The sequence below is a fragment of the Salarias fasciatus genome, chromosome 19, assembly GCF_902148845.1.
Source record: "Salarias fasciatus chromosome 19, fSalaFa1.1, whole genome shotgun sequence".
Taxonomy (NCBI): Eukaryota; Metazoa; Chordata; class Actinopteri; order Blenniiformes; family Blenniidae; genus Salarias; species Salarias fasciatus.
Window position 1 is genome coordinate 6,352,113 of NC_043763.1, and position 24,270 is coordinate 6,376,382.

A 24,270-nucleotide genomic window follows, 5' to 3' on the forward strand; every position below is an offset into this window, starting at 1 on the left:
TGTGATGAGTTGGTACTGTGGCTTTTTTTTTTTTTTTTCCTTTTTTGCATGACCAAAACTTCCTGGCAGGATCAAAGTTGTTTTCTATTTTTGGGGAAGGAGCGATGTACACAGATGCCTGGGTGGAGGCGAGCGTGAGGCGAGAGGAGGAGAATCAGTGTCGGCCTCGGTCTGATTCTGTCTCAGTATAGTGCCAGTCTTCAAGTAGCCTTTTAACTCCTCTGTTGTTAAATTATATTGAACATGTTTGTGAATGAAAGAGATCTATGAATAAACAGCTTTATTTCTGTAAAACCTAACTCGAATGTGCCTGATTTTGAGTCAGCGCTGAACAGAAACGACCAGTGTGTGGTAGCAAGCGGTAAAAAAAGGACTTTATTCACTGAAAGCACAAACACTTTGTAATGCTTTGATGCTTCATGTCGAGCAAAAATAGAATCCGGTCCAACACAAATAAGTTTGGACGGAGAAAGTAGCTGCCATTTCCTGTCTGGAGAGAGAGACGCGCGTGAAGCTGCACGACGAGAGCCAACAGGATCGAGCACACACGGAGCAGTAGGCCATTTTACTTTTTCAGAAGAGTTGTGCTTGTAGAGAAGCTGCTTCAGCCCTGTAAACATACAGATCAGTGGTTTCCAACCTGAGGTCCGCGGCCCTCTTGGGACGACACAAAGCTCTGTGTGGTCTGAGACCAGAAGGTGAGAGAGACAAAAAAAAAAAAAAAAAAAACAGGTTGGGAACCATTTTGAGTAGCTGAACTGCAAACAAAACGCAACATTAGCTTTTTATACAGAAGATAAACACATTTTTTACATCAGGTCACGTCACAAAGTCCAAACAAATCCCCACAACATGAGAAAGTTCCAGCTTTTGTTGAATCCAGTCTTGTTTTCCAATAACAAATTCTTCTATAAAACCAGAGAGTTTATATAGCAAAGCTCCTCTCACACACGTGAGATCACCACAGTGGTATTAGTCAATAAATAAACAGGTTTGCTACAGATAGAACTTCAATCGTGATCATCTGAAGTAAAAAAGCAAACCGGAGATGTTAAACTGTGGAAAGAAATGTGCTTTTGGTCATGGAAACGGCCAGAAACGGTCTGGGTCGGAGTCAGTTATTCATTAACAAATGATGTAACGCCGACTGAAGCCAAGCTCGCAGCCGCCCACAGAAAAGCTCCAAACCTTCAAGATAAAACGCATTCCTGACTCCGTTACCCATCCAGGCTTTTCTTTGTTTTCACTTTATGATTTTGGATGCTCTGACTCTCTGCTCCCTCGACACAGCTCATGGAAAAAACAACAAAAAAATCAAACTCCCCCCAGCAGCCCCCCCTCCTCCTGCTGCTGCTGCTGCTGCTGCTGCTCTCTTTCCATTCTGTTGCTGAGGCAGCTGGACGGCGGCCATGGCAGCTCCTACTCCTCACACGCTGCGAGGCGGTGGGCGGCCGCTCGCCGTCCAGCACGCCGCGGTCCGTCAGGGGCCAGATGTCTTGGGCAGGTCCTGGTTCTCGGCCAGGTGGAGCTTTTGTCTGAGCGCAGGGGAGGTCAAGGATTCACACGGGAAGAAAACCGCCTCACGTAGCTTCAGAAGTCATTTGTGCTTGGAGTCACTTATTGATAGTTTACATATGTTCAGGTTATTGATCAGGAAATAGTGAAAGTGGGAATTATTTTCCTTTTTTAATTTCTAAAATAAAACAATTGCTTTAGAGAAAAGACGATTAAAACTAAAATTAAACTACACTTTTATCACCCACTTTTATTCTTCTCATCATTCTCATTGATTTGAAAGTCGTCCCTCGACCCCCGGAGGATTTAACCAGGTCTGGAAAGGATACATGGATGTGCTGAGCTCCTCCAGCTGCGAACGCAAACAAACAATGAGACACGTATTGACAACAAATGAAGCCAAATCTGTGAGTGCGATCGAGTTACGTAACGGCTCGACCACGTCGGGTCGATACACCAATCTGACTGCAGCGGTTACTAAACGCTCTCATCGTCGGCACAGAGGAAGAGGCTCCAGTAGACGGTGCAGAGCTGAAGGCTCCAGGCTCCAGGAGCCGCACAACACGAACACCAAGCAAAGACACCGGTACTGCACAAGAGGATCAGTAAAAGACGCTTGTTGTTTGTTTTCCGTGTGATCAATAAGGATCAGTTGGAATAACACTCATCATATTGACGGCGTCGCTCGGGGAGGCCTGCGGTGAAACGTGCCGCTTTAAGAAACCGCGGATGTTTGTCCACCTTGGCAAGAGGAATGAAATCTCTTAAAGGTCTTTTAAGGAAACCTGGCTCTGCAGGAGAGGACGGCGATAAAACACCGGAGCCCGACAGCCTCTAGATTACCAGGATGAGACGTTTCGTGTCGTTGATCACAGCTGAAGTGCTGACGAGAGCATCGATGAGCTGCAGCTCCAGACATTAAGAGATTACAGAGCTCTACGGGCTGCCTCAGGATGTCGAGACGGGTTTCATTCTTCTTCTATGGTTTTTATTTAAAGCGTGCCCAGAGGGGCCGGTTAACAAGCACTGTTTGTTTTATGCTCTTGCTTTTTTTTCCTCGGTCTGCTGGTCTGAATGCTTACGTTGCAGAGCAGGTGCTCCAGGTTGTGGTCGGTGGCGCACTTCCTCTGGTCCTCGGAGAGCTCCTCCACGTGGCTGTCCAGGCTGAAGTGGAGGCGCGCCAGCTTCTCCTGCATCTCGCGCACGTGCTCCAGCTGCTCGAAGGAGCACACCTTACCTGGACACACAGGATTTGTAAAAAAATAGCAACTCGGCTCTGGTTTCAGTCGGATTGATGCTGCAAAGTGGCTTTTCGGCAGGTAACGTGACCCCCCCCCCCCCCCCGCGGCCCCCCCGTGGCCCGTCGGAGTGAGCTTATCTTACCGAAAGCCTGCAGTTTGCCTGAGTGGAAGTCATTGAGCAGGTTGAGCAGGCCTCCCTCCATCTCTCTCACGTCGGAGACGTCTGTGAGGAAGGAGTGCTGCAGGGGGGACGACTGGACCACCTTGCTGGGCCCTGCCGGCTGGGGGGCCTTGGGCTTCTCCTTATGGGGTCTAAAAGTAGAAAAACAAACAAACAAACAAACAAACACATCATCATCCTGCTGCTGCTGAGAAAAGAAGGCGGTGTTGGATAGAGGCAGTCACCTGGTGGTCTTCGGGGGGGCCACGACGGCGGCGAACACCTCTTTGGGCTGCCCGGGGGCCCCCACCGACCGCTTGAACTTGCCCCTGTTCTTGGGGGAGGGGGGCTGCGGCAGGCCGAGGGAGAAGGTGGCGCTCTTGCTGGCGGGCATGACGGACAGCTTGCGGGGGTTGATGGGAGGCGGCGGGGGCTGCGGGAGCGACACCTTGGGGCTCCGCTTCTTGCGTTTGTCCTCCATGGATGCTGTCCGTCGCCTTCTTGGTTCTTCTGGAAGTGAGGTCGGAGGGCCTGGGGGGCGCAGGGGACGTCCTGACAGGAAGAACAGAGTCTGGTCAGCGCCGGTTTTCTCCTTTTTCCATTTCTACAATTAACTTTTAATCAATATTTGGGCCCATAGGCAACAAAAACCATTAACTCTTCTGATGCTTGCTAGATAGCTTCAATTTAACTGTTCTACTAATGTTTTCAACCTCAGCTATCAGTTTAATTCATCTCATCACATGTACAATAGGCAAACATCTAAAAACATGTCGCTTTATGCAAAACGTTTATTTCTTTCTATCCTGATTTCTTCTTTCTAAAGCTCTGAAAGCCACTCCACTGCATGTATCTCTAAATCTGCATTAGTGCAGGATGCTTTGCATTTGTTAGTGTTTTCCATCATAAGTGATGGAGGCAGACTGAGGCTGAGGGCTGCAGGGAGGCAGAGCCGAGCTCTTCCATCCATCCACACACATCATGTCCGCATGAGAGGAAAGTCGATACGCTGCATCCTCATTTAGATTTACGGGTGGCGGGATAGAGCAGATAGAGGTGTTACCCGTATCTAATGTACAGAAAAAACAAAAGAAATATGATCAATTTTGTGATTTGACATGTTTTATAGGGAGACAGTAGTATTAAAAACCAAGTACATGATAGTACTGCAATATGAATTACAGGAAGACATGACAGACTGCAATTACTCTGTAAATAGTATTTAGCAGTTTATAAGTCACATGCTTGCAGATGTCTTTACAACAACAACAATCTATCAACTTAGTTCATACGACAGCTCATAATATGGATGCTGAGAGACTATATAAGTGTTAATGTTTCTTTTTATTGTTTAGGTCCAAACAGACACGTGGAATTAGTGGTCCTCAAGATAATAAGAAAACCTGGCGATTCAAGGATAAATTTTTATTCGCTATTTTGATTAAATAGCAAATGAAAATGTCTATTTTTATTTGAAATCATTGTCCAGTAGACCGGGCCTAAATAAATGCATGGTAAGGTATAAAATAAAGAAATGCCTGAATTTACAGGCAATTAAATTTTCAAGACCCATGCATGGTGGCACCAGGCTGCTGAAGGTGCCCCCTCATAAATCCTCCCTCTGTATGGAGGTCTAGCTCCGGCCCTGCTGGAAGTGAAGATGGCATTTTTGTGGTATTCACATTTATTAAAGTTCCCAATCCCTGCTGGAGGCAGGAAGAAGAAACGAAGTGTATCAGTTTCCATTTCAATAGCGTGACTTTAAGATAAAACAGCTGCTGCTGCTGTTGATGTTTTACTTTCCAGAGCTGGACCACACTGCGCCAGCCTCTCATCAAAGTAGCATCCAAAGATGGCCTCGACACACACACACACACACACACACAAAGAGGCAACTTTATATCCTGAGAGCATAGATGGACACAGCTGTTTGTGTCTCGGTGCGTTTACAGTCACTGAGGATGGCGGGAGACGCGAAAACAGATTTGCGGTTCTGCGGATGATATAAATAATAATAATAATAATAATAATAATAATATTGAGACTCACCGAATCAAAGAGGCAGCGGGGAGCCGAGCGGCTCGAGCCGGGCTCGCATTTCTCCAAAACCACGGTCCACTTCCTGGGAATCGGTGGATTTGTGTGCAGAAAGCGCGGTGTTTGTGGAGAAGATCCCCGCATCAGCGTCGATGCGCTCCTGGGCTCGTGTCGTCTTTATTCCTCTTAAAGGGCCAGTAGCACCGCGAGCCGCGCGCCGCGCGCGCACCACGGAAGGAGCGGCTTTATCTCCAGGATGTAAATATAAAGTCCTATCTCCTGATATGAACACAAAACAGGAATGAAATCGACTCACTTCTTTGATAGTTGCACATTTAATCTATTTTATCTTTTCTTGTACTCACAAGTGAACACGCAAACTCCACGTTGAAAGGCCCAGCTGGAATTTGAACCCATGACCTTCTCAGTGAGGCGTGAAGTAAACATACACACATAGTTACAGCTCCCTTGTACGTTATGGAATTATTTTCACACAGTTTTTGTTTGTCTCTCCATGTGACTGCTTACTGTTGTCTATTGTGTTTGTTGGATGGTCATGGTTCATATGAAATGTGTGCCTCTTATGTAATTTTCTATAAGAAGTTGTGAGAGTAGAGAGACGGGCAGAGGGCCAAGCGAGGCCCTTGACCAGGGCCTTGTCTGTGCATTCTCATTTGTTAATCAAAGAGGCTTCAAAGCAGTTCAGCTGGACTCTCAAAACAGAACTGATGAGACAAGGACACCCGCAATGACAAGCAGGTCTTAGAAAGAGGACTAAACTCTGCCATGACAACAGCAGTCAAGAAAAAAATAGATCTAAATGAGTCCATCACTTCATAGCTGAGGCTAAATGTGCCGTCAGCCATGGGAAATTCAAAGACCCCCTCTTCTCTGATCCTGACTTCTTTAGCAAAGACAGCAACATCACCGTCTTCTGCATGTTGTAAACACAGCTGACGACCAGAATAAGGTCTATACCGTCCGAAAAGCATTCATTAAAAGGTTTCAGCATCGATGAAATGTGTGAAAAGATGGACTGATCCTCAGCACCTCCATCTCCACAGGATTTTAAAGTGTCTATAACTATCTTTGGTATGTCTTCTTTCTCACAAAGAAAAGTAGAAGCTGAAAGGTGGAGCCTGTTGCAAAACAACCAGATCCAGCTGACGTGATTGATTTGCTTTGAGGCGATCGTGGCATTTCTGGGAAGGAGGTCCTTCAGCCACCCCTCCAGAAGTGTGTGTCCATGGCAGGTAAGGCTCTTCTCGTCAGATTTACAGATACAGTATATGAAACTGGATAAATTCCCATTTCAAGCTTGCCAACTGACTAATGACTGTGTTTCATCTGTGATTTTCACATTTGGCTAATGAATAAATATTGTCTGATGAGCAGGCATGTGTGCTGCATATTACTGTGTTCAATACCATACAATACTTGAAATATTTTTACTTACATGGAAAAAGCTATTATGAAATCTACACTACATTGTGGGGTTACTAATACAGTTAAAACTTTGAGTTTAATTTAATTTATTGGAATTATCTTATGATTTTGTCTCATATTCAATGTAAAAGAAATTAATGAATAGATTTGGTTTCTCTGTAGTAGAGCCATGTAATATAAGCATTAGTAGAGAGTTAGGACTTATGATGAAAGTGAGGAAGAATAAGTAACTTCTATGTTTCTGATTATAAAAATGACTGAAATCATACAGGAATTAATTTCGTGGCTCAAAACTATGTGTGTGTGTGTGTGTGTGTGTGTGTGTGTGTGTGTGTGTGTGTGTGTGTGTGTGTGTGTGTGTGTGTGTGTGTGTGCGTGTGAGCGTTCTCGTATTTCTATCCTTGTCGGGGCCAAATGTCCCCACAAGGATAGCAAAACGTGGAACGACGTGCCTTGTGGGGACCTTTTTCCGGTCCTAAGTAGGAGAAACAGTGTTTTCTTGACCATGTTGTTGTTACTGAAAAAAGTAAAAGTGCAAAAACATTTCTTTAGGGTTAGGCTTTGTTGTGTTGTGGGTTAGGGTTAGGGTAAGGGTCAGGGTTAGGGGCTAGACATGAATGGGAGTCAATGGAAGGTCCCCACAAGGATAGAAATACAAGACTGAGCGTGTGTGTGTGTGTGTGTGTGTGTGTGTGTGTGTGTGTGCGCGCGTGCATCCAAGTATAGATAATAAATGCATTGATACACACTGTCACCTCAATATCTTTTTTCCAAAAAAAGTCTTTATACTATTTTTTTAAGCTTGATTTTTATTTGAATTCTTCGTTCGAACTGCTCCAGTTTCAAACCACACGTACAAGAACAGAAACCCTTCAGCACTGTACCTATATTTAGAATTTCAAAGTGCTATTTTTCATTTTGCACCTTTCCTTTTGATATATAGTTTCTGAATGCTCTGGAGTATTGTTCTGATTTTTCCTTAGATTTGATTTGATCATTATAATCTTTATTGTTTGTCGCAGAGGGGAGCTTTCAGCTCAGAGTGTCTCCTTTACAGCGTTGTCCTCTCTGTGACAGCAGCACCAAGGTGAAGATCAGAGCATGAACCTTTCAGGAAGTTCCCTCTGGGGAGAATGAAATGTTTCTATTCTATTGTATTCTGGGTCAGGCCACACGGGGGCGCCAAAGTCCCCCATCGTTATTTATAGTCCTCATTCAATTATAAATTCTCTATAAAAGGAGAATTCAGGTGCAGTGAGAGAATTAAACAGCTAAAGCTGCAGAAACTGGTGTAGTACTTTCTATAAATACAAGGTTTGGACAGGCTGTAATGTAGTTTCTGACCACAAACTATAACATTTCTGATGATTAAGCTGTGTGTCCACCTGCCACTTGCTATTGTTCACACACACAAAAAATTAGGTTTTAACTTGGTTGAAACACTTGTTCCTCATTTAGTTCTTTAATCTAAATGTATTGGTCTTCATACTTTAAGGCATTGATCCAATGAAATAATATACTGCATGATCACCTGCAGGGACAGTAACTGAGCAGAAATACTTAAACTTCTAAACCGTTTTGTTGCAGTAGGTTTAAAGTCAGAAAATACCAACATCTCTGTTATCATTTCAGTTTATCCACAAGTATATTTGATGCATAGAATAAAAGGGTTACCAATGATTGATGTGACTTGACTTGATAATAACCAGAAGCAGGAGGTGCTTATTGAGGACTATGAGATATCAGAACAAAAAGATGTTCCCATCCATAATTTCCTTTCAAGTCTTAACAGTACACTCATTGGAAAAATGTGTAAAATGCAAAATTTGCAAATTTGATTCAAAATATATGATTGAATGCTATATTGACCGTCTTTAAAAAACGTACATCAGTAAAGGCAGTAGCAACATTTATGAATATTATAAAATGTTTGAGTGATGTTAAAGTGACAAAAATCACGCTAAATGTGAAATTTGTGGCACTAAAACTTCTTTGAATAGGACACTTTTTATTTATTTTCTGCAATGCTGTTGCCATATTCTGTTCTATAATTAAAATATGATAATGGAAAAATATAAAAGCATAGATTAAAAAAACAACAAATTTTATGTTTGCATTGTGTAAAACTTATCCTACTGTATCAAAAGTCAAGGTCCAGTTACTGTCCTGTCTTTACCAGAGTTACACCAGTGTGCTGCACTAACCATAGAGCCGGTAACCATTTAACATGAACATGTCGGATCAACACGTCTAACGTCGTCTCTAAATGAATCATGTATGCACATCTCTGCACACTGGCCCAGAAAAAGAATGTCACATGTGAATAATGAATGTCCGGGCCTGGATGTACAGTCTGTGATGTGAAGCTGCGTTCAGTGAACAGGGAGGCGGCTCATGCAACAGTAATGACTCCCGTTCGTTTCCAAACACACCACGCCAGTCTTCCTGCAGAGCCTGAAAAACTACACCTGAACTCAAACCGTCTGCTTTATGAGGCTCATGTTGAAAACCACGATGCTGCCCCGCATTTCTTCTTGATTTTTATAAATAAATGTAATGATAAAACTGCAGGACAAATGTCTGGGTGCCTCTGGGGTGTCGACTGAAGATGTTTTCTATTCTAGAAGCTGTTTTTTGGTTATAAGTCTCCAGTCATTATTTCAGCCTGTTTTGTCCAATGGATTCATCTGACTCAGCAAAGGCGAATTGTTGTGAAGAGGTTTGTCCAAAAACTTTCAAGATCTTTGAAAAACTCTAAATGAACTACTTCGTCCAATAGTTTCCCTGCTTGTGAATCCCTGTTGAACCTTTTGACTATGATCTTATCTTAAACTCAGCGGATGATCTAAATTGGCTATAAATGCTTATTTTTGCCGTCTCTAGTTCCTTTAGTTTGTGTTTCCTTTTTTCTTTTCACATTTTGAACTTGACTTACACTCTAGTCATGCCAAGGGGCAAACAGGGCAAATGTTAATATTTCCAGGATTACTATGTTGTTGAAGAAAATCAACTCCTCTGGTGCAGGAGTGCAGATCAGATGAATTTCTGTAGCTGTTAATCTCTTGTTTTGCGCAAACATGTTAATTTCATTTAATCTTCATTACACTTGTAATGAAATCCGTTTTGAAAGTCTGTGGTTTAATAAAACAACTGTTTTCCTTTATATATTGGTATCATGATTTGCTTTCAGTGCCCAAAAGGAAGGGTTTGTTGCTCAACTGTGCAGAGGCTGTTCAATGTTAGGAGCATCAAACTGGACAGTGGTCAGATTTAACCGTGCAGAGGCCTCGTGTGGTCAAATTCATTCAATTTAATAAAACTAAAGACAAACTTTAAAGTGATACAAAAATACTTCTTTTCATTATGGCAGATCAGAACAAAAACACAGTTTGTAGAAAAAATACAGGGCTCTCGGGCTCCTTTTGTTCCAAAGTGACAGTGAGCGACGGCAGCATGGCTCTAACTGACTTTCTGGTCTGAAGCGCTGTTTGAGTATGAGTACGCTTTTCCTAAGACTATTCTGTCTCTGAGCAGTTTGAAGAAGGCGTAGTAGTTGCTGAAGAGGATGAGGGCCAGCGATATCGTCTGGTGCCACTTTTCGGAGCATATCAGCGAGTACAGCTGGTAGAAGATCATGGCGCCTTCCAGGATGATGAGTATGTTCAATATTCGTAAAGGCTTGTTGAAGAAAAACTGGGGGAAACAGAAAGAGACGTGATGCAGTCAGTAGCCAGCAAACATGCTACACCTATCAGCCGCAACATTAAGACCTCTGGCGTGAATATTAAGTAAGAAGAAGGGAGCGTCAGGTGGTCTTAATGTTATGGCTGATCACAGCCTGTTCAGAGATACTCACATAGAAGCGATAATGAGACACGTCAGACGGGACTGCGACGTTATAGTGGCCCATGGCCTTATAAACATTCTTATTGTGTTTGACCAGGACTCCCTGTGGCCACATGTACTCCTCCGTCCATCTGTCAGAAAACAGCACAGCGCGGCGAGGTTAGACTGAAACCAGGCACGGCGGCCGGCCGGCGGGCGGGCAGACGCAGAACGCCACCTACATGTGCTGCAGGACGTTGGAACAGAGGGAGGGGTCCACTTTCTGCCAGCAGCCCAGGTGGGCCGCCGCCTTGTGGAGCAGGTCGCAGTATCGGGGAGGCAGCAGGTGCCTCATGAGGATGACCGACGTGCTGACCGACACCAGGAGGAAGAGCTCGCACGACCAGCGCTTGTCCACATACTGCGTGCTCTGCAAGAGGCGCAGGACTTCATTTACTGAACGGCCGGACTCGTCAACTCCTTCAGGTTTCTACAGGAACTCGTCCGGTTCTCACCTTGACAAACCACACGGGGACGAACGCCACGTAGTAAGCGCTGAGCATGGAGCTGACCAGCACCTCCTTCATCCTCCAGTTGAAGTCCATCTTCAGGTACTCCACCTCCTTGCGGATGAGGTCCGGGGAGAGGCAGCAGGCGTGCGTGGGCATGGCCTGGACGCCGTACAGCTGGCTGGTGTGCTGCTTCCACGTCTCCTTCAGCACCGTCAGGTAGTCCCTGCCCCGCCCCACGCCGCCCACCTCTTTGGAGCCGATGCTGGCGATGGGGGAGAGCGGGCCGGCTCGCCTGAAGTCGCAGCTCAGCCGGAAGAGGGGGATATACATCCCAAACCTGTTGGGGGGAGAACAACCATCAACTTTCACCGTTTGTCTCCAAGCTTCAAACACAAACACACACCGACAGTTCATAACAGCACTGGAATAAAACATCCAATAAAAGATACTCGCAGCAGGGCAGCACATCAATCAGACTCCATTAGGATATTAATATTTAATAAAGCAGAGATGCTCTTATACTGAGGCTCAATCATACAGACGATCTGCAGCCACAGTTTATAGAAAATTACCAGAAATTAACCTTTTCTTTGGATCTTCTGCATCTATTAAACTTGTTTGCTTTCTGTGATTCTAGAGGTTTTTGTCTTTATTGTGAAACAAAATGGTAATACTCCATTAATTGACTTTCCAGTTTCTCGTCTGACTAACGCAACACAGATAAACACGTCAGACCTTTGAGGTTCATCGGGGGTTCGGATGAGAGAGCGTGAACATCTCAGTGGAGACTTACGGGTAGCACAGGAAGAGCAGGCTGAGGACCGAATAGGACCTGAAGAGGTAAATGAGGGAGCGGCACAAGCTCCAGCCAGTCAGCGTGAGCACGGCGAAGCGCGCCATCACCAGGAAGATGGAGTGAGGGAAGGACAGCTTCCCACTCTGTGACGCCTGACAGGAGGGAGGAGAGTCAAAATCAGTCACATTTAGGGGAAACTAAACACCAGGATATAAAAGAAAGAAAAAAAAAAAGGAAAAAAAAGAGAAAAAAGAGAAAAATAAATAAATAAATAAACACCAGGATATTCCATTCCATCAGAAGATTGGTCAGTTCTTTTCTCAGAATGAATAATTTTCATAATTTTAGACAAGAAACCATGATGAAACAGGTACAGTGGTTGAAGGACTGAACCACCAGACATCCAACTTCAATGGATGCTTTTCAATGTTTATAGATCCAACTTTCACTCTTCATGTGACAGTTTCAGTGTTTTGCTACGACTCCAATTTGAAAATTCATTTTTTTTTATTAATGTTTCGCTGCGGCGTGCATTCAACATAGTTCTAGAATCAGAGGAAGTCCCTCTGCCACAAACTGAGTTAAACATGAGCTGCAATCCACTTCATTACAGCATTTTAAGGTCTGGAGTACAAAAGTACAAAAAACAAATATCAATGACTGACTGAAAACAAACACATCACAACACTTCTGAAATGCTGCAAGTGGGAACAATATGAGAAGAAATCTTATTATTTGGAAGTATAAATCCAAAATCTACTGAAACAAACAAGTATTCATTTGTTGTATATGATATTGAAACACACCACAGTTCAGCTAAAAGTGGACATGTTGGTTGACTAGATCCTTCACTAACCTCCCTGGAAAATCAGTATCTTTAGCCTACAAAACCAAAGCAAAAGTGAGGTAGTGTGTTATCAAATAGATGTGAAGAGGAATGAAAAGAAATACACATGTTCGACTAAAGCTTAGAGAGACTGAAAATTCACTTCTTACCTCTTTAACGATCGCTGCGATTAGCCTCCTCGCCAATACGATGATTGTAAACACCAGCATGTTATAGTCAATAAGATGAAAGTTCTGGAAATAATAACAGTAACAGAGGGTTAGAGTTCTCATCCCTGTTTTGTAGGTATTAGGTAACAATTAAAGAAGCCAGAGAAAACGTACTCAACAGTCCTCACACACATTGCTCTATTAAGCACACAGATATATCTCATGATCAAGAGTCCTCACCAGCGACGTGTGCGAGGGTGGGTGTGAGGGGGGGTACCACCACACGGTCTTATAGATGTTGACATAATGGACAAAGAGGGCAATGAGGTGGCAGAAGAAGAGGTGGAGCTCGAACAGCACGTTTCGATCCACCGAGAGCTCGGGGATCTTGCAGTGCTTCAGGGGAACCACGGTCTGCGTGGCCAGCGGCGGGCTGGACATGCACGTTCCGGGGCCATTCCTGCACGCGCACACGCACACAAACACACACAATTAAGGGACCATCACAAGATATTCTAATCATCATGGAGAAGGCCACCACGGGGTTGACTGACTGACCTTGTGCGGGATCGCACCCCTGTGACCGGGGAGCTGGTCGTGTGGCTGCCGTTGCTGACGGAGCCGGGTTCACTGCTCAGCGGCGGTCTGCAGTAGGTGGTGCGATTGGCCCCTCTCCTTCCACCCGCCATGGCAGCACACCCACAACTCACTTACTTCAGCTGCGACTGCTTGGGGGATTTTTCTTCTGGTTTTTGTATCTGTTTGCATGAAAGCGAGAGTCAGAGAGGGAGGGGGGGGGAATGTGACGCATGCAACAAAGAGAGCGATCTGTAATATGTATCCCTCAGGAACCTCTCACACTGAGCGGACATGGAATGTTCCCCATGACGTTACGGTGATGCACGAGAGTTCGCTCAACATTTATCTTTAAAATCAGTGCAACAATATTTCTAAAAAAGTACAGTAAGCAAACATTTCCCATTTCTATATAAGGTGAAAAGAAAAAAACACAGGGTCCAATGATGCTGGTCACGCACCCACAATTTGTGAAACTTTCTTTTTTGTTTTAAAGGGTAATCACACAGTGAAACATGACGCTGTGAATTTGAGTGTATGTGACTGCATTTGCTTTTATATTTAGTTCTATGCCGCTTTCTCTTGCCTCTGCAATTTTTGGTTTTATTTCAGATGCTAATAATAGAGACTTCTAAATTATGTTGCTCAGTGCACCACTAAGATTTAAATATGTTGCTGTTTTTGCACCAAGATTTTGCCAAGTAATGTAATTTCAATACGCTGTATTTCCTGCATATATTGATAAATTAACAATAACGCCGATTTTGAATCTGATCTGCTCCAGTCCACTGCAACAAGGGGTGCAGTAATATAGACATTTGTATATTACAGCTACAATACATTTGAATGTGTGTGTGTGTATATATATATATATATATACACACACACACATATATATACACATACACACACATATACACATATATATATACACACATATACATACACACACACACCTGTGTAAGTCCAACAATCTGGGTGCATGATCATTATATAGCACTAATCAATAATCCTCCTTGGGATCAAAGTGTTCTGATTATGTTGGGAAATAACATAAAACGTGCAAAAAGCATAAATGCAAGCTTGAGCTGTTATTATTACTAATCAATAAGCACACTTAAAAGCAATCTGAGATCGTGTCCTGCAGCAGACCTTGTTTTGAACCCTGTGCTGCATTAGCTGCACATTAGCATCCTTTATTTATAGTACAAGTTTTTTTGCGGAAGCTGGCACTACGAGCTAGCTTTAGCAGCTACGTCCTCCTCCATCCTCCCGGGTCTAACAGCTCCGGGGAGCGGAGGACTCCCGGGACCGGAGCAGCACGCTGAAGACAACGTGGACCTAAACAAAGAGGGACGGACCCCCGCTCACCCTCCTTCCGTCCGCCAGCACCACGCTCCATTAAAAATCAAGTGTGCGGCCTAAGCTAGCAGCGTCCCCCCAGCAGCTAGCTCCCCCGTGAAGCAGCCGCACAGGCCGGGCAGGAGAGACGCGGACTCACCGTCGGTCGGTGTGGGAGTCGGGGGCCGCGCCGCCGCACAGACGACCGGGGAAACACGCTCAGTGTCGGTGGGAAGCGAGTAAACTCCGCGTTTGTTTTTGCCCGGGAGCCGCGGAGGCTCTCATTGTTGATGTGAAAGTGGCCGCTGGTGGATGAGGGGAGGGATGGGGGGAGGAGGCGGGGGGAGGAAGAGGGGGCGGGGGGGTCCTCTTAAAGGGACAGTACCTCAAATCACACAACCAGCGATCCACAGACGCCACAGCAACGCCCACTCAAAAACTATCAAGAACTTCATTTTAACCATTACAGTGAAATTATTTGGATTTCATGAAAGAAAACAAATCCAGGCTCCTGTTTTCTTTTGAGAGGCATTTAAATTCCGTGATCACAAAATTGTATTACTTTCTGTCTGCTGTCATACTTACGTGACCCTTTTGACCTTCAGGGTGTCACTGGGAAAAATAGTCTTTATGTTTCATTTACTTATTTATATTCAAATTCTTAATTTATGTTCATGTCTAAGAAAAATGTAATCATGATTTCCAGATGAGGACTGTTGTGTGCAATGACGTACAGAATTACTATATATAGTATATACGTATATATAGAATTACTATATATACTATATACGTAATTCTATACGTCATTGGTTGTGTGTCTACAAAAAAGCTATTGTTATAAATATATATTGTTATAAAGCTATTGTTTCTTGCGGTCCTTTCGGAAAATCAACCGTCCACACCCTTATTTGGGAGTATTTGTTAAAATTACTTGGTGTCACATATATAATATGTACAATCCAGATGTCAATATTGAATAAAGCAAAAATATTTTCCAGGGAGCGCGAATGTATATATAAAGCACCACTCAGAGACAAAGTAATTCACAGTGCTTTACAGGAGAACACAGTAAATAAGGTGATTAAGAAAGGCATGCAAAGGAAATTTATGAAGAAAAAAAAGGGGGAATCTAGTTAATAATACTGTTTTAAATAAGTGAGTGTGTCGGCTGGCTGCACAGTCAAACAGTGGTTATCACTCTCGCCTCACAGCAATAAGGTCTGGGTTCAAATTCCACGTCGGGTCTTTCTGGGTGAAGCTCCATGTTCTCTCCACAGTGTTTCCTCTGGGGAGTCTGGTTTCCTCCACAGTCCAGACATGCATGTGACCCTCATCGGTGTCCCTAAATGACTCTCGGTCTAAGTAATACTTTGTTTTCATATGAAATCAACAATTTTAAAAATGTGCTTTTGTTGTATATGGACAATTCTGTACATATTTAATTTAGGTATTATTTTCAATTATATATTATCATTCACTTATGCACAATTTACACCATCTTTTAAAATCATAGTACAATTAACCCTTAATTATTGCTAAATCTGCTCATCTTTATCATTCTTTTGTACTCCTTTATTGATCAAAAATGTGTTTTGAATATAATTTTTTTTATACAGAGAAATACAAATGAAAATGCAATTAAATGGGCTAAATTTAGGACAAATTTCTGTTTTAATGAACTCTGATCTGAGCACAACAGATCAGATACAAACTTGTATGTGGACTCCAGTGAATTACATCACAAAATGAGTATTTTTGGATGCTTGTACTATTACAATTTTATATACACAAGTTAAATTCTGAATAACCAAATAACATATATACATATTTTGGTGTATGAGATTTATCAGATGTTGTATTAGGTAAGACATTTCTTTTAACTCCTGTTTTAAATTTTGTTGCTATTCTTATTTTTGCTGACATTTGTCTACATTCTGTATATTTTGTTCAGTGCAAGCAAGATGGAATTTTGATGCCATTTATGCACAGAATTGACAAGAAATTTCACTTTGACTAAACTGCAATTCCCAGTACAGCTGAGCCCAATCTAACTTACAAAATGAAACTTCGTTCATGATTCTCAGAAATGAAACGTTAGCTCGATGAGTTAAAATGAAGGAAAGCACACGCCGCTGAAAATATACGATCTTTATTCTCAGTTCATCTCTTCGTAAAAAAATTGTCTTCAATATGAAAATGTAAACGCTGGTCCCATTCAGTTGAAAAAAAAAAAAATCCACAAGAGATCATACAAAAATGTTTGACGCCATAAAAAAATGCTTCAGTCAGTGCAAAAACTTTAAAAAGGACCTGCAAAAGAGAATAAGACATTTCATAATCGGCACGGAAATGTCAAGTGAAATCAGCAGTTCTCTCTCTCAACTGACCTTAAAATGTTTTTAGGCGATCGTCACGATAAACTGCACCTACACAGTTCTCAGACAACCTACGAGGAGGAGAAAGAAATGAGATCTCACACACACCAGTGAAGCGTCCACACACAGGCCATCACACATGCAAAACTAGTTTTACACTACTAAAACAAAAGTATCATGCAACTCAAGCTGAAAGGGTTGTTTTTTTTGTCCACCAATGGGTTGTTTTTAAAGCTTTGAGTGCAACTACTAGTTTGCATTAATCTACAGTCTGTATAAATTGTAAAGATGGGAATAGGTAAGTATTGAGTGAAATGAATCAACAATTGTTGGTTTTATTTGAGCAAGAGTTGCATCACAACCAGAACTGATTGTTTTGTGCGGCTTATTTTGCTCGGAATAACTACTGATAGCATAATTTTGCACTTCAATGTTTTGGAGATGTTTTGGATGACTTGCATTACTTGGATGTTTTGCACAGAAAATAAAACAAAAATCTAACAGATGAGTGTTGGGGTTAGTTTTACCTTCTTGTGGCGATCTTTTGGCTTTTAGAATCCTCTCCTCTGCGATATTTTTCTTTTATAAAACGCAGCCAGCATGACTTTGCGTCAAAGTCAAGTAAGATCCCTGCAAGCTTGATTTGAAATACTGTTGAAATTCAGTTATTTCAGGTGTCTGGAGATACAGTGCTCTCGAGAGCTTGAAGAGATATACACTAACTAGAGGTTAATGACAATACATGTTCAAGCACTTTATCATTGTCAAGTCAAACATGTATTTGGCATCACATTACCTCAAGGAAGGATGAGCTTTATTATTGTGTTCCTCTTTTTTTTCTTTTGAAGGTGGCATTACAGGAGTCATTTAGATACGATTTTGAAGACAGAGGATAAGATCATGGTCACAACACTGGTTTTGGTTTGAAGAAAGTCAGGCTTACGTGAGAGCACAGCTTAATCAGCATTGCCGAGAACCACTGAGGACCATTTTCACAGTTCCTTTGGTACAATAAAGGCAAAATACCAAGTTTAGACGGATTAAAAAGAAAACTAGAAACTTTATTGAAACACGAATTGCAGAAAAACATTTTGGGATATGTTTAGTATCCTATTTAGTCAAAAGGTACACAAGCATTATGCATTTTGGTGACGGCACGACTCGAAGCATACACAGGTGTCCTAAGGTTATGTACAAAAGATTAAGTTGGCTGCAGACTTCCTCCCACACTGCAAGGACCGCTACTCCTCCAACCTTCACAAGAATTAGGAGATAAGTGATGATTTTGCAAGGAATGACCACTTTTTTCCCCCTCTACAACACACCAATCGTAAAGGGTGCCAAAAATAGAAACATTTATTTGTTTTTGTCAAATTAAATTCTGTTTTCAATAACTCCAAAGACTGGATTTGGAATGCAGTATAAACAGATGGGAAGCTTGGAGTAAACCAAAAAAAGCTCCGGATGGTATTTGAGTTTGTTACTAAAGTCTCTTTTAGCTGTGGTACATTTACGTTGAGGCGTTAGGAATACTTTGTGTCCAGTCATCAAGGACTTTTAAAATGCAGCCTATGTGAGAAAAGTTTATCGCCACAATCACAGTTTATTCATAGCAATTAACTGAAATAACCATCAAATGTCACTCTAGTTTCATTGTTAGGTTTATGTCACTAAGACCTGCACAACGCAACTGAAACAAACATTAACTGGAAACATATAGTCAACGAAGGAAACTGCGAGAAGGCTTCACTTCTAGCGCGCCGATACATCCAACTAAACACCTCTAGAGTTTAAAAAACAAAAATGAAATAAACCATAAAAAAATGGGGAACAAACGAGAGGGGGAATTACTTTTGAAACGTTAAGCGAGTTACAATCGCAGACAGTTGCTATAGCAACTCTCTACCAGTAGTCGTTCAGTATCTTCCATACGGATGTTCTCTGTACGACCCCTTCATGGGCCTCGACTGGGGGGCTTTGCCTCCGGTCCCAGAACCGGACCATGAGTTATCCCAGTCATCCTGAGCTACAGAGGACAGACAGACACCAAACATGAGTTCAGGTTCACAAGTGCGCCGTGTTGTGAAACAACAGACCCAGAAACTCACCGTAAGACTCGTACGATGCATCCTGAGCTTCACCGTGTCCGTAATCGTAATATTCTGTGTCCCTGAGGGTAAACGGTGCAAAACGGTGTAAAGAAAACCCGCTCCCACGTAAAGGAAAGGGCAACATCCTTCAAAGAGAAACTGACTTACGCAGGTGCAGACTGTTGACTGTAGTAGCTGTCGTACTGGTCGTAAGGCTGCTCTGCATAAGACTCATCATACTGAGGCTAGAAACGCAAACAAAAAACAGGTATAACCACCATGTGCCAGAAAAGAAGGAAACACAGCGAATGAAGAACCAGACCAATGGAAACTCACATAATCATCGTAAGAATCAGACTTGGGCTGTGACCCTGTGGGTCCCTGGTGCTGCTGGTGGGACATGGCGCCTGTGGGGAGCATCCTGGGCGCTCCTGCTGCAGGGGGCCTGGAGCGGGGAGCAGAGCCTCCTCTGGGAGGGACGGAGGGCGGGCCGCCCCGGCCGGACGGCGCACCTCTCGGAGCACCGCCGCGTCCCAGGCCTCCCCGTGGAGCTCCACCACGCATGGCTCCCCGAGGACCGCCACGTGGCATCCCTCTGCCCCTGACAGAAGACAGCTCATGAAGTGACTGGGTTTGAGGAACTGCGAGCAGGACAAATGCCGAGCGTGTCGACTCTTGCTCCTACCTTGGTCCTCCGGGCGGTCCACCTCTGCCCCGCAGGTGACCTCGCCCTCTGCCTGAGCCATCCTGAGATCCATTCAAGAAGTGAGGGTCCATGTAGGCGTCGAACTCTCCCGGCTCCTGCAGATGAGATGAAAACCGCCTCGTCAGAACAAAGCTCCTGGAATTGTTGCAGAGTTGAAATCCCTATGCCGTGAGACACCTACCGGGATAAGGAACTTCTTAACCTCATCCATGGCGTGAGCCATGCGGAGATAAGCCTCTGGTATGGGTGCTGTCACCTCAATAAACACATGCAGCTCCATAGCCAGGTGAGCGTACTTCGCTTCACCGCCCTTCCTCAAATCTTCCTCCTACAGAGCACAGGACTCAAGTTATAACATGAAATACTCTTGTAAAATTGACATTTTCAATCAAGATATAAGAGAGGTGCAGCCTTATACACAAACCTTGTTCTTGTCTCTCATGGAGCCTTTGCCCAGGACTGAAATCTTAGCCCCAGTGTCCTCCTGCAGCCTCTTGATCGTGCTGCCCTGCGGACCCAGAAGCTTCCCCACAAAGTTCACCTGGAAGAGACAATGCACCAAACTCAGATCTCAAACTAGAAATGCTCAAGCAAAACCATTAGAAGAGTGGCAGCCCCACAAACACTAGAACAGCAGAGAGAAGACATCCACCAATCTAAGAGGCTGCGATTGTATAAATCCATTTCATGCACCAAAGCACAGCACTGAGCGGGGAAATGGCCTCATTTCACTCAAAAAGCTCAGATCCCCCTGGGACTGACATCACTGAGCTCAGACTTACATAAGCAAATTACACGGAATGAAGCTCACCTTGGGGTACTGCTTTGTAGGAATGAGTACTCTCTCTTTCAGTTTCAGATTCTTCGTAGCAAACAGATCAAGATAGGTTTCCTTATCTGTGTCTCGCTTGGCCTCTCCTTTCTGGATCCTCTCAATCTCTGCAGACAACAGACATGCATTGGGTGAAATTGTATAAAGATATAAATCCAGACAGATCCACACAGGGCTCCTGTCAAAGGATGCTGTGGAAAACAAAGACTCCTTATACTCCCCAGAGACTGCATGCATATCAAGCAGTTCTTTTAGCAGCTAAGGGAGGATTTGTGTCGTTTAAGTAATAGTTTCAATTCATTAGCACGGCTGCTAGTTCAACGCAAGCGGCCGGGGGAAGAGGCCCGTTTCACCTATTTATAAGATTTACTGTCAAACGAACATGAATTAAAAACCAATCGAAAAGGCGATTTTCTACAGGGAACCCTCACATCTCGAGCTGAAAGGTTTGACCCACATTACCACGTGTTCATGCGCCATTGTTAAGGCCGAGGAAGAAACTAGGCCGCGCGCCGAGCTGAAGCTAATGAATTAGCCTAAACACAGGTTAGGCTGTACGGTCCACGCTCACCTGCAGAAATGAGCTTCATGGCGTGCGTGAACGACGGATCCAGGCTGTCCTTCTCGGCCAGCAGCTCCGGGAGGTACTTGGTGTCTTCCATCTTGTTTTTCTTCTGGGCTGTGTTTGACTCTATGGCGGACTCCGTGTTGCTCATAATGCGCTGCAGGCGAACAGAATAACGAACAAAGCGAGGCGCTCGGTTCGTTAACGAGGACTTTTTATATCACTTCCCAAAGGGGCGGCTGCTGTGCGTTGCAGGGTACTTGCTGGAGTCTGCACAGTCAATGGAAGAGCGTCGCTTCTCTCTGCGCGGTCAGACAAAGGAGGAATGGCGCAGCTGCATTTCACTTTGAGGGGGGGAGAGCCGTGGAGGGGGCGGGGCTAAATACGTCACATCCGGTGAGGTGTGGCATCAATTCAAAAACTTCCTCATGTCATGTTCAGTTACTCTTCCCTGTTGTTTTTCTTGTACTGAAACAAAAAACCTAACAACGTATGCACTACTCACAATAAGAATTAAGGTCAGCAGTCCATCCGTCTTAAATGTGTATTTAAATGTATATTTAATTTATATCTGTTATTTAATTATATCTTTCTTAAATTTATATTTAAATTATACTTAATTCTGTCTTTTAGTTTATACCTGTTACTCAATTATATCTGTAAGAAATTTATATTTAAATTATACCTAATTTTTCTGTGTACGGTTGGGCTTTGTAAACTTTCACATTTCACATTTGTGTATTGCAGTTATATTTTTTTTCTCTGTGTGGCTGGAACACTGCAATTTCCCCCTGTGGGACAAATTAAGAATTTTCAATTCAGATGTGAATTCCAACCTCATTGGGGCATCAGACTGCAGTCACTGTCAATTTCCAATACATGAATCACATACAGTACAACCCACTCAATCACACAAGAAAATTCAATCTGTGTATCCAATATTATTTATAAGGCATCGACACAATTTCAGATTTGTCATAAATAAAAATAATAATTTGCAAAAATAGGTAAAACCGCAATGATGCTATTCCTTTCTAAAAATACATAAAGTCCAAGCTTTTTCCTTACTTAATAACTGTACGTAAATAATTCATGGAAGTCCAGAGAAATCAACAATCAGTGCCGTGGATAAAAACGCCACCTAAAATGGCCACAAGGATTTTTCAGTTCCATTGAACCAGGAGTGAGAGCCGCCTCTGATGGCACCATCAGATATCAACAATGGCAAATATTTCTGGTTTTTCTTTGTCGTGAATCTGCATCGCAGAGTATGTGATGGCTTTCACTTCAGTTCCCTGTAACGACAAGACGAAACACAAAACTTACAGTACCTGTCACAAAACTACATGCCACTCATTAATCGGATCAGTGCACTTTCTCTCACCTGTGGATGCTTTGACAGACAGAATTTTTCACCCCACCTTTCAGTAAAAAAGAGAAATATCACATATGAGAGAAACACATAAAGACTGAGATGCTTTTGAATTTAACTATCTGATATTTCTTCATAGTTTTTTGATAGTGAATTGTTTTAGATTGACTTATCTACTGACCAGAATTACCTCCTAAAAATGTGCACTATATAATAAATTAATTTGCACTCCAAGTATGTCCTTTAAAAGTATTTTCTTCTCAAAACTTAGTAGAAGTACCTTTCTAAACCCAAAGCTGAATTCTTAAATGATCTCAAGATTTTCACTGCTTCCCCATTAGGCTCTCTGCACCTCCTCAAGGTAATCCCATCTCACAGTGTGAAAACCACGATGCATTGGTAAAGTAAAAAAGTGTGTTTAGCCCAAGCATTTGAAAAAGTACAATTTCATGAGGATTCTGCACATTTTAACTCCCATGAAAAATGTAAAATAATCACAAACTAAGCTTCATGATGACTCCGTAAGTCAACCACACTAAAACAGGCTGGAAAATCACATAGAAAACGAACACACAAACTTACCCAATGGAGCGGATCTTGAAATTCACTCTGTCGATGTTCAAAACCTTGACCTCCTATTGAAACGATTAAAAAACAACTGACTTTAAACACTGAATTTATAGTGCATCAAAGCAAACAATAGCATAAAGGTCAACATACTCACCCTGGGAATAAAGAAATGCTCTGCACTGAAGTTGTACAACCAGTCATCAAGAAAGTGGAAGAGAAGCGACTCCAAGTCTTCACCTTTTCAGAGGAAACCCAAAGATATTACTTCCATGTACCTCAAAGCAGATGCAGAGTAAGTGTGAGAGTGGCTTGGTTAAGACTCTCACCCTCTGACTCCACCTCGAGGGTCTTAAGCGGCTTGACGGTCTCTGTGTCCGTCATGTAGCCAAACATTCCCATGGCACACTGCTCGTAGGCCTCCTCCAAAGAGTCCCCCCATGAGTGAATTCTTGGGAAAAATGTGTAAGCTATGATGAGTGACCAACAAACAACAGGAAAACACAAGGACTTCACCGGGACAACATGAAGCACTCACTGTACATCTGCAGTGTGATCCAAGTCTGAAAGAGTAGAAAACAGATTACATGATGAGTTGAGTGGATTTGGCTGATCAGATAAAAAGTTTGACAGATATTGAGGTGTGACTCTTATAGCATGAAAACAAATGTTTGTTATGCTGCATTTAGTGGATGCCAGATTGAATAAACTCGTCCTTGAGTTAGGTGGTCTGGACTACAAACTACAAATCTGTTTGGGAAAATGTGGTCATCATTTTAAACTGTTAAAATGTTTACTATAAATTGATTTTAAAACATTATTATATCCAGATTAAATTGTAGCACTATTCCTAAACACTTCAAACCCTCAGTTCATTTGAACAATTTCACTCCAGGAGAAAGTTGTCATACCCCACTAACATTTTTAACATTTTGGATTTGCTGTTTGTCATCTCCCTCGAAAATAACATCACCACAGATTGTTAACATGTACATGATGACATGTTGCATCATTTTAAGAAATCATGAGAATGATTGTTGCATGTGATTCATTGTGATTCACCATAGTGAGTTCTAGCAAAACAAGCTAAGCTAATCTCATTTTTCCTTCACTTACATTCATATTTCTTGTTGATGGGCGGATATTTTGCTTTGGTGGCCTCTTGTTCCGGAGTGAGGTCCAGCTGTCGGTCATCCATTGCGGATGGAAGATGTTTTTACGCTTTTCTCAGTAGTTTGTTTGTAGCACGTCGCTGAAGTTCCAGGATACAACACGAGCTGGAAGGAGGCGAGTCCGGAAGTGCAGTGACGTATTGCAT

General features: G+C 42.9%; 4 protein-coding genes across 6 annotated transcripts; all 4 read right to left on the bottom strand.

The window, feature by feature from the left end:
* Positions 1–369: 369 nt before the first annotated feature.
* On the bottom strand, positions 370–5,074 carry ccdc28b (coiled-coil domain containing 28B). Its single transcript, XM_030117625.1, has 6 exons — positions 4,966–5,074; positions 3,162–3,468; positions 2,899–3,068; positions 2,598–2,752; positions 1,845–1,867; positions 370–1,535 (listed from the first exon to the last, which is right to left on the bottom strand). The coding sequence occupies exons 2-6, from the start codon at positions 3,395–3,397 to the stop codon at positions 1,481–1,483; spliced, it is 639 nt and encodes a 212-aa protein (XP_029973485.1). The 5' UTR covers positions 3,398–3,468; positions 4,966–5,074; the 3' UTR covers positions 370–1,480.
* A 4,140-nt stretch (positions 5,075–9,214) lies between these two features.
* tmem39b (transmembrane protein 39B) lies at positions 9,215–14,761 on the bottom strand. Its single transcript, XM_030117604.1, has 9 exons — positions 14,606–14,761; positions 13,087–13,286; positions 12,769–12,988; positions 12,529–12,612; positions 11,530–11,684; positions 10,740–11,073; positions 10,467–10,654; positions 10,256–10,376; positions 9,215–10,092 (listed from the first exon to the last, which is right to left on the bottom strand). Exons 2-9 carry the CDS (start codon positions 13,215–13,217, stop codon positions 9,859–9,861), a joined length of 1,467 nt encoding a protein of 488 aa, XP_029973464.1. The 5' UTR covers positions 13,218–13,286; positions 14,606–14,761; the 3' UTR covers positions 9,215–9,858.
* A 1,817-nt stretch (positions 14,762–16,578) lies between these two features.
* khdrbs1a (KH domain containing, RNA binding, signal transduction associated 1a) lies at positions 16,579–21,359 on the bottom strand. 3 transcript variants are annotated; one of them, XR_003933595.1, is made up of 11 exons: positions 21,020–21,359; positions 20,428–20,555; positions 20,041–20,157; positions 19,798–19,944; positions 19,596–19,711; positions 19,247–19,511; positions 19,079–19,155; positions 18,929–18,990; positions 18,672–18,846; positions 16,833–16,891; positions 16,579–16,755 (listed from the first exon to the last, which is right to left on the bottom strand). XR_003933595.1 is itself a non-coding variant. In XM_030117609.1 (9 exons), exons 1-9 carry the CDS (start codon positions 21,162–21,164, stop codon positions 18,737–18,739), a joined length of 1,161 nt encoding a protein of 386 aa, XP_029973469.1. In that variant the 5' UTR covers positions 21,165–21,359; the 3' UTR covers positions 17,017–18,736. The 3 variants fall into 3 exon arrangements, 2 of the variants coding, with proteins under 2 accessions (XP_029973469.1, XP_029973468.1); XM_030117609.1 differs by lacking the exons at positions 16,579–16,755; positions 16,833–16,891 and having other exon boundaries at positions 17,017–18,846; positions 19,247–19,505; XM_030117608.1 differs by lacking the exons at positions 16,579–16,755; positions 16,833–16,891 and having other exon boundaries at positions 17,017–18,846.
* Positions 21,360–21,939: 580 nt separating this feature from the next.
* Positions 21,940–24,250, bottom strand: zbtb8os (zinc finger and BTB domain containing 8 opposite strand). Its single transcript, XM_030117630.1, has 7 exons — positions 24,069–24,250; positions 23,491–23,515; positions 23,282–23,403; positions 23,110–23,192; positions 22,968–23,020; positions 22,398–22,434; positions 21,940–22,308 (listed from the first exon to the last, which is right to left on the bottom strand). Exons 1-7 carry the CDS (start codon positions 24,148–24,150, stop codon positions 22,222–22,224), a joined length of 489 nt encoding a protein of 162 aa, XP_029973490.1. The 5' UTR covers positions 24,151–24,250; the 3' UTR covers positions 21,940–22,221.
* Between the last annotated feature and the right edge of the window lie 20 nt (positions 24,251–24,270).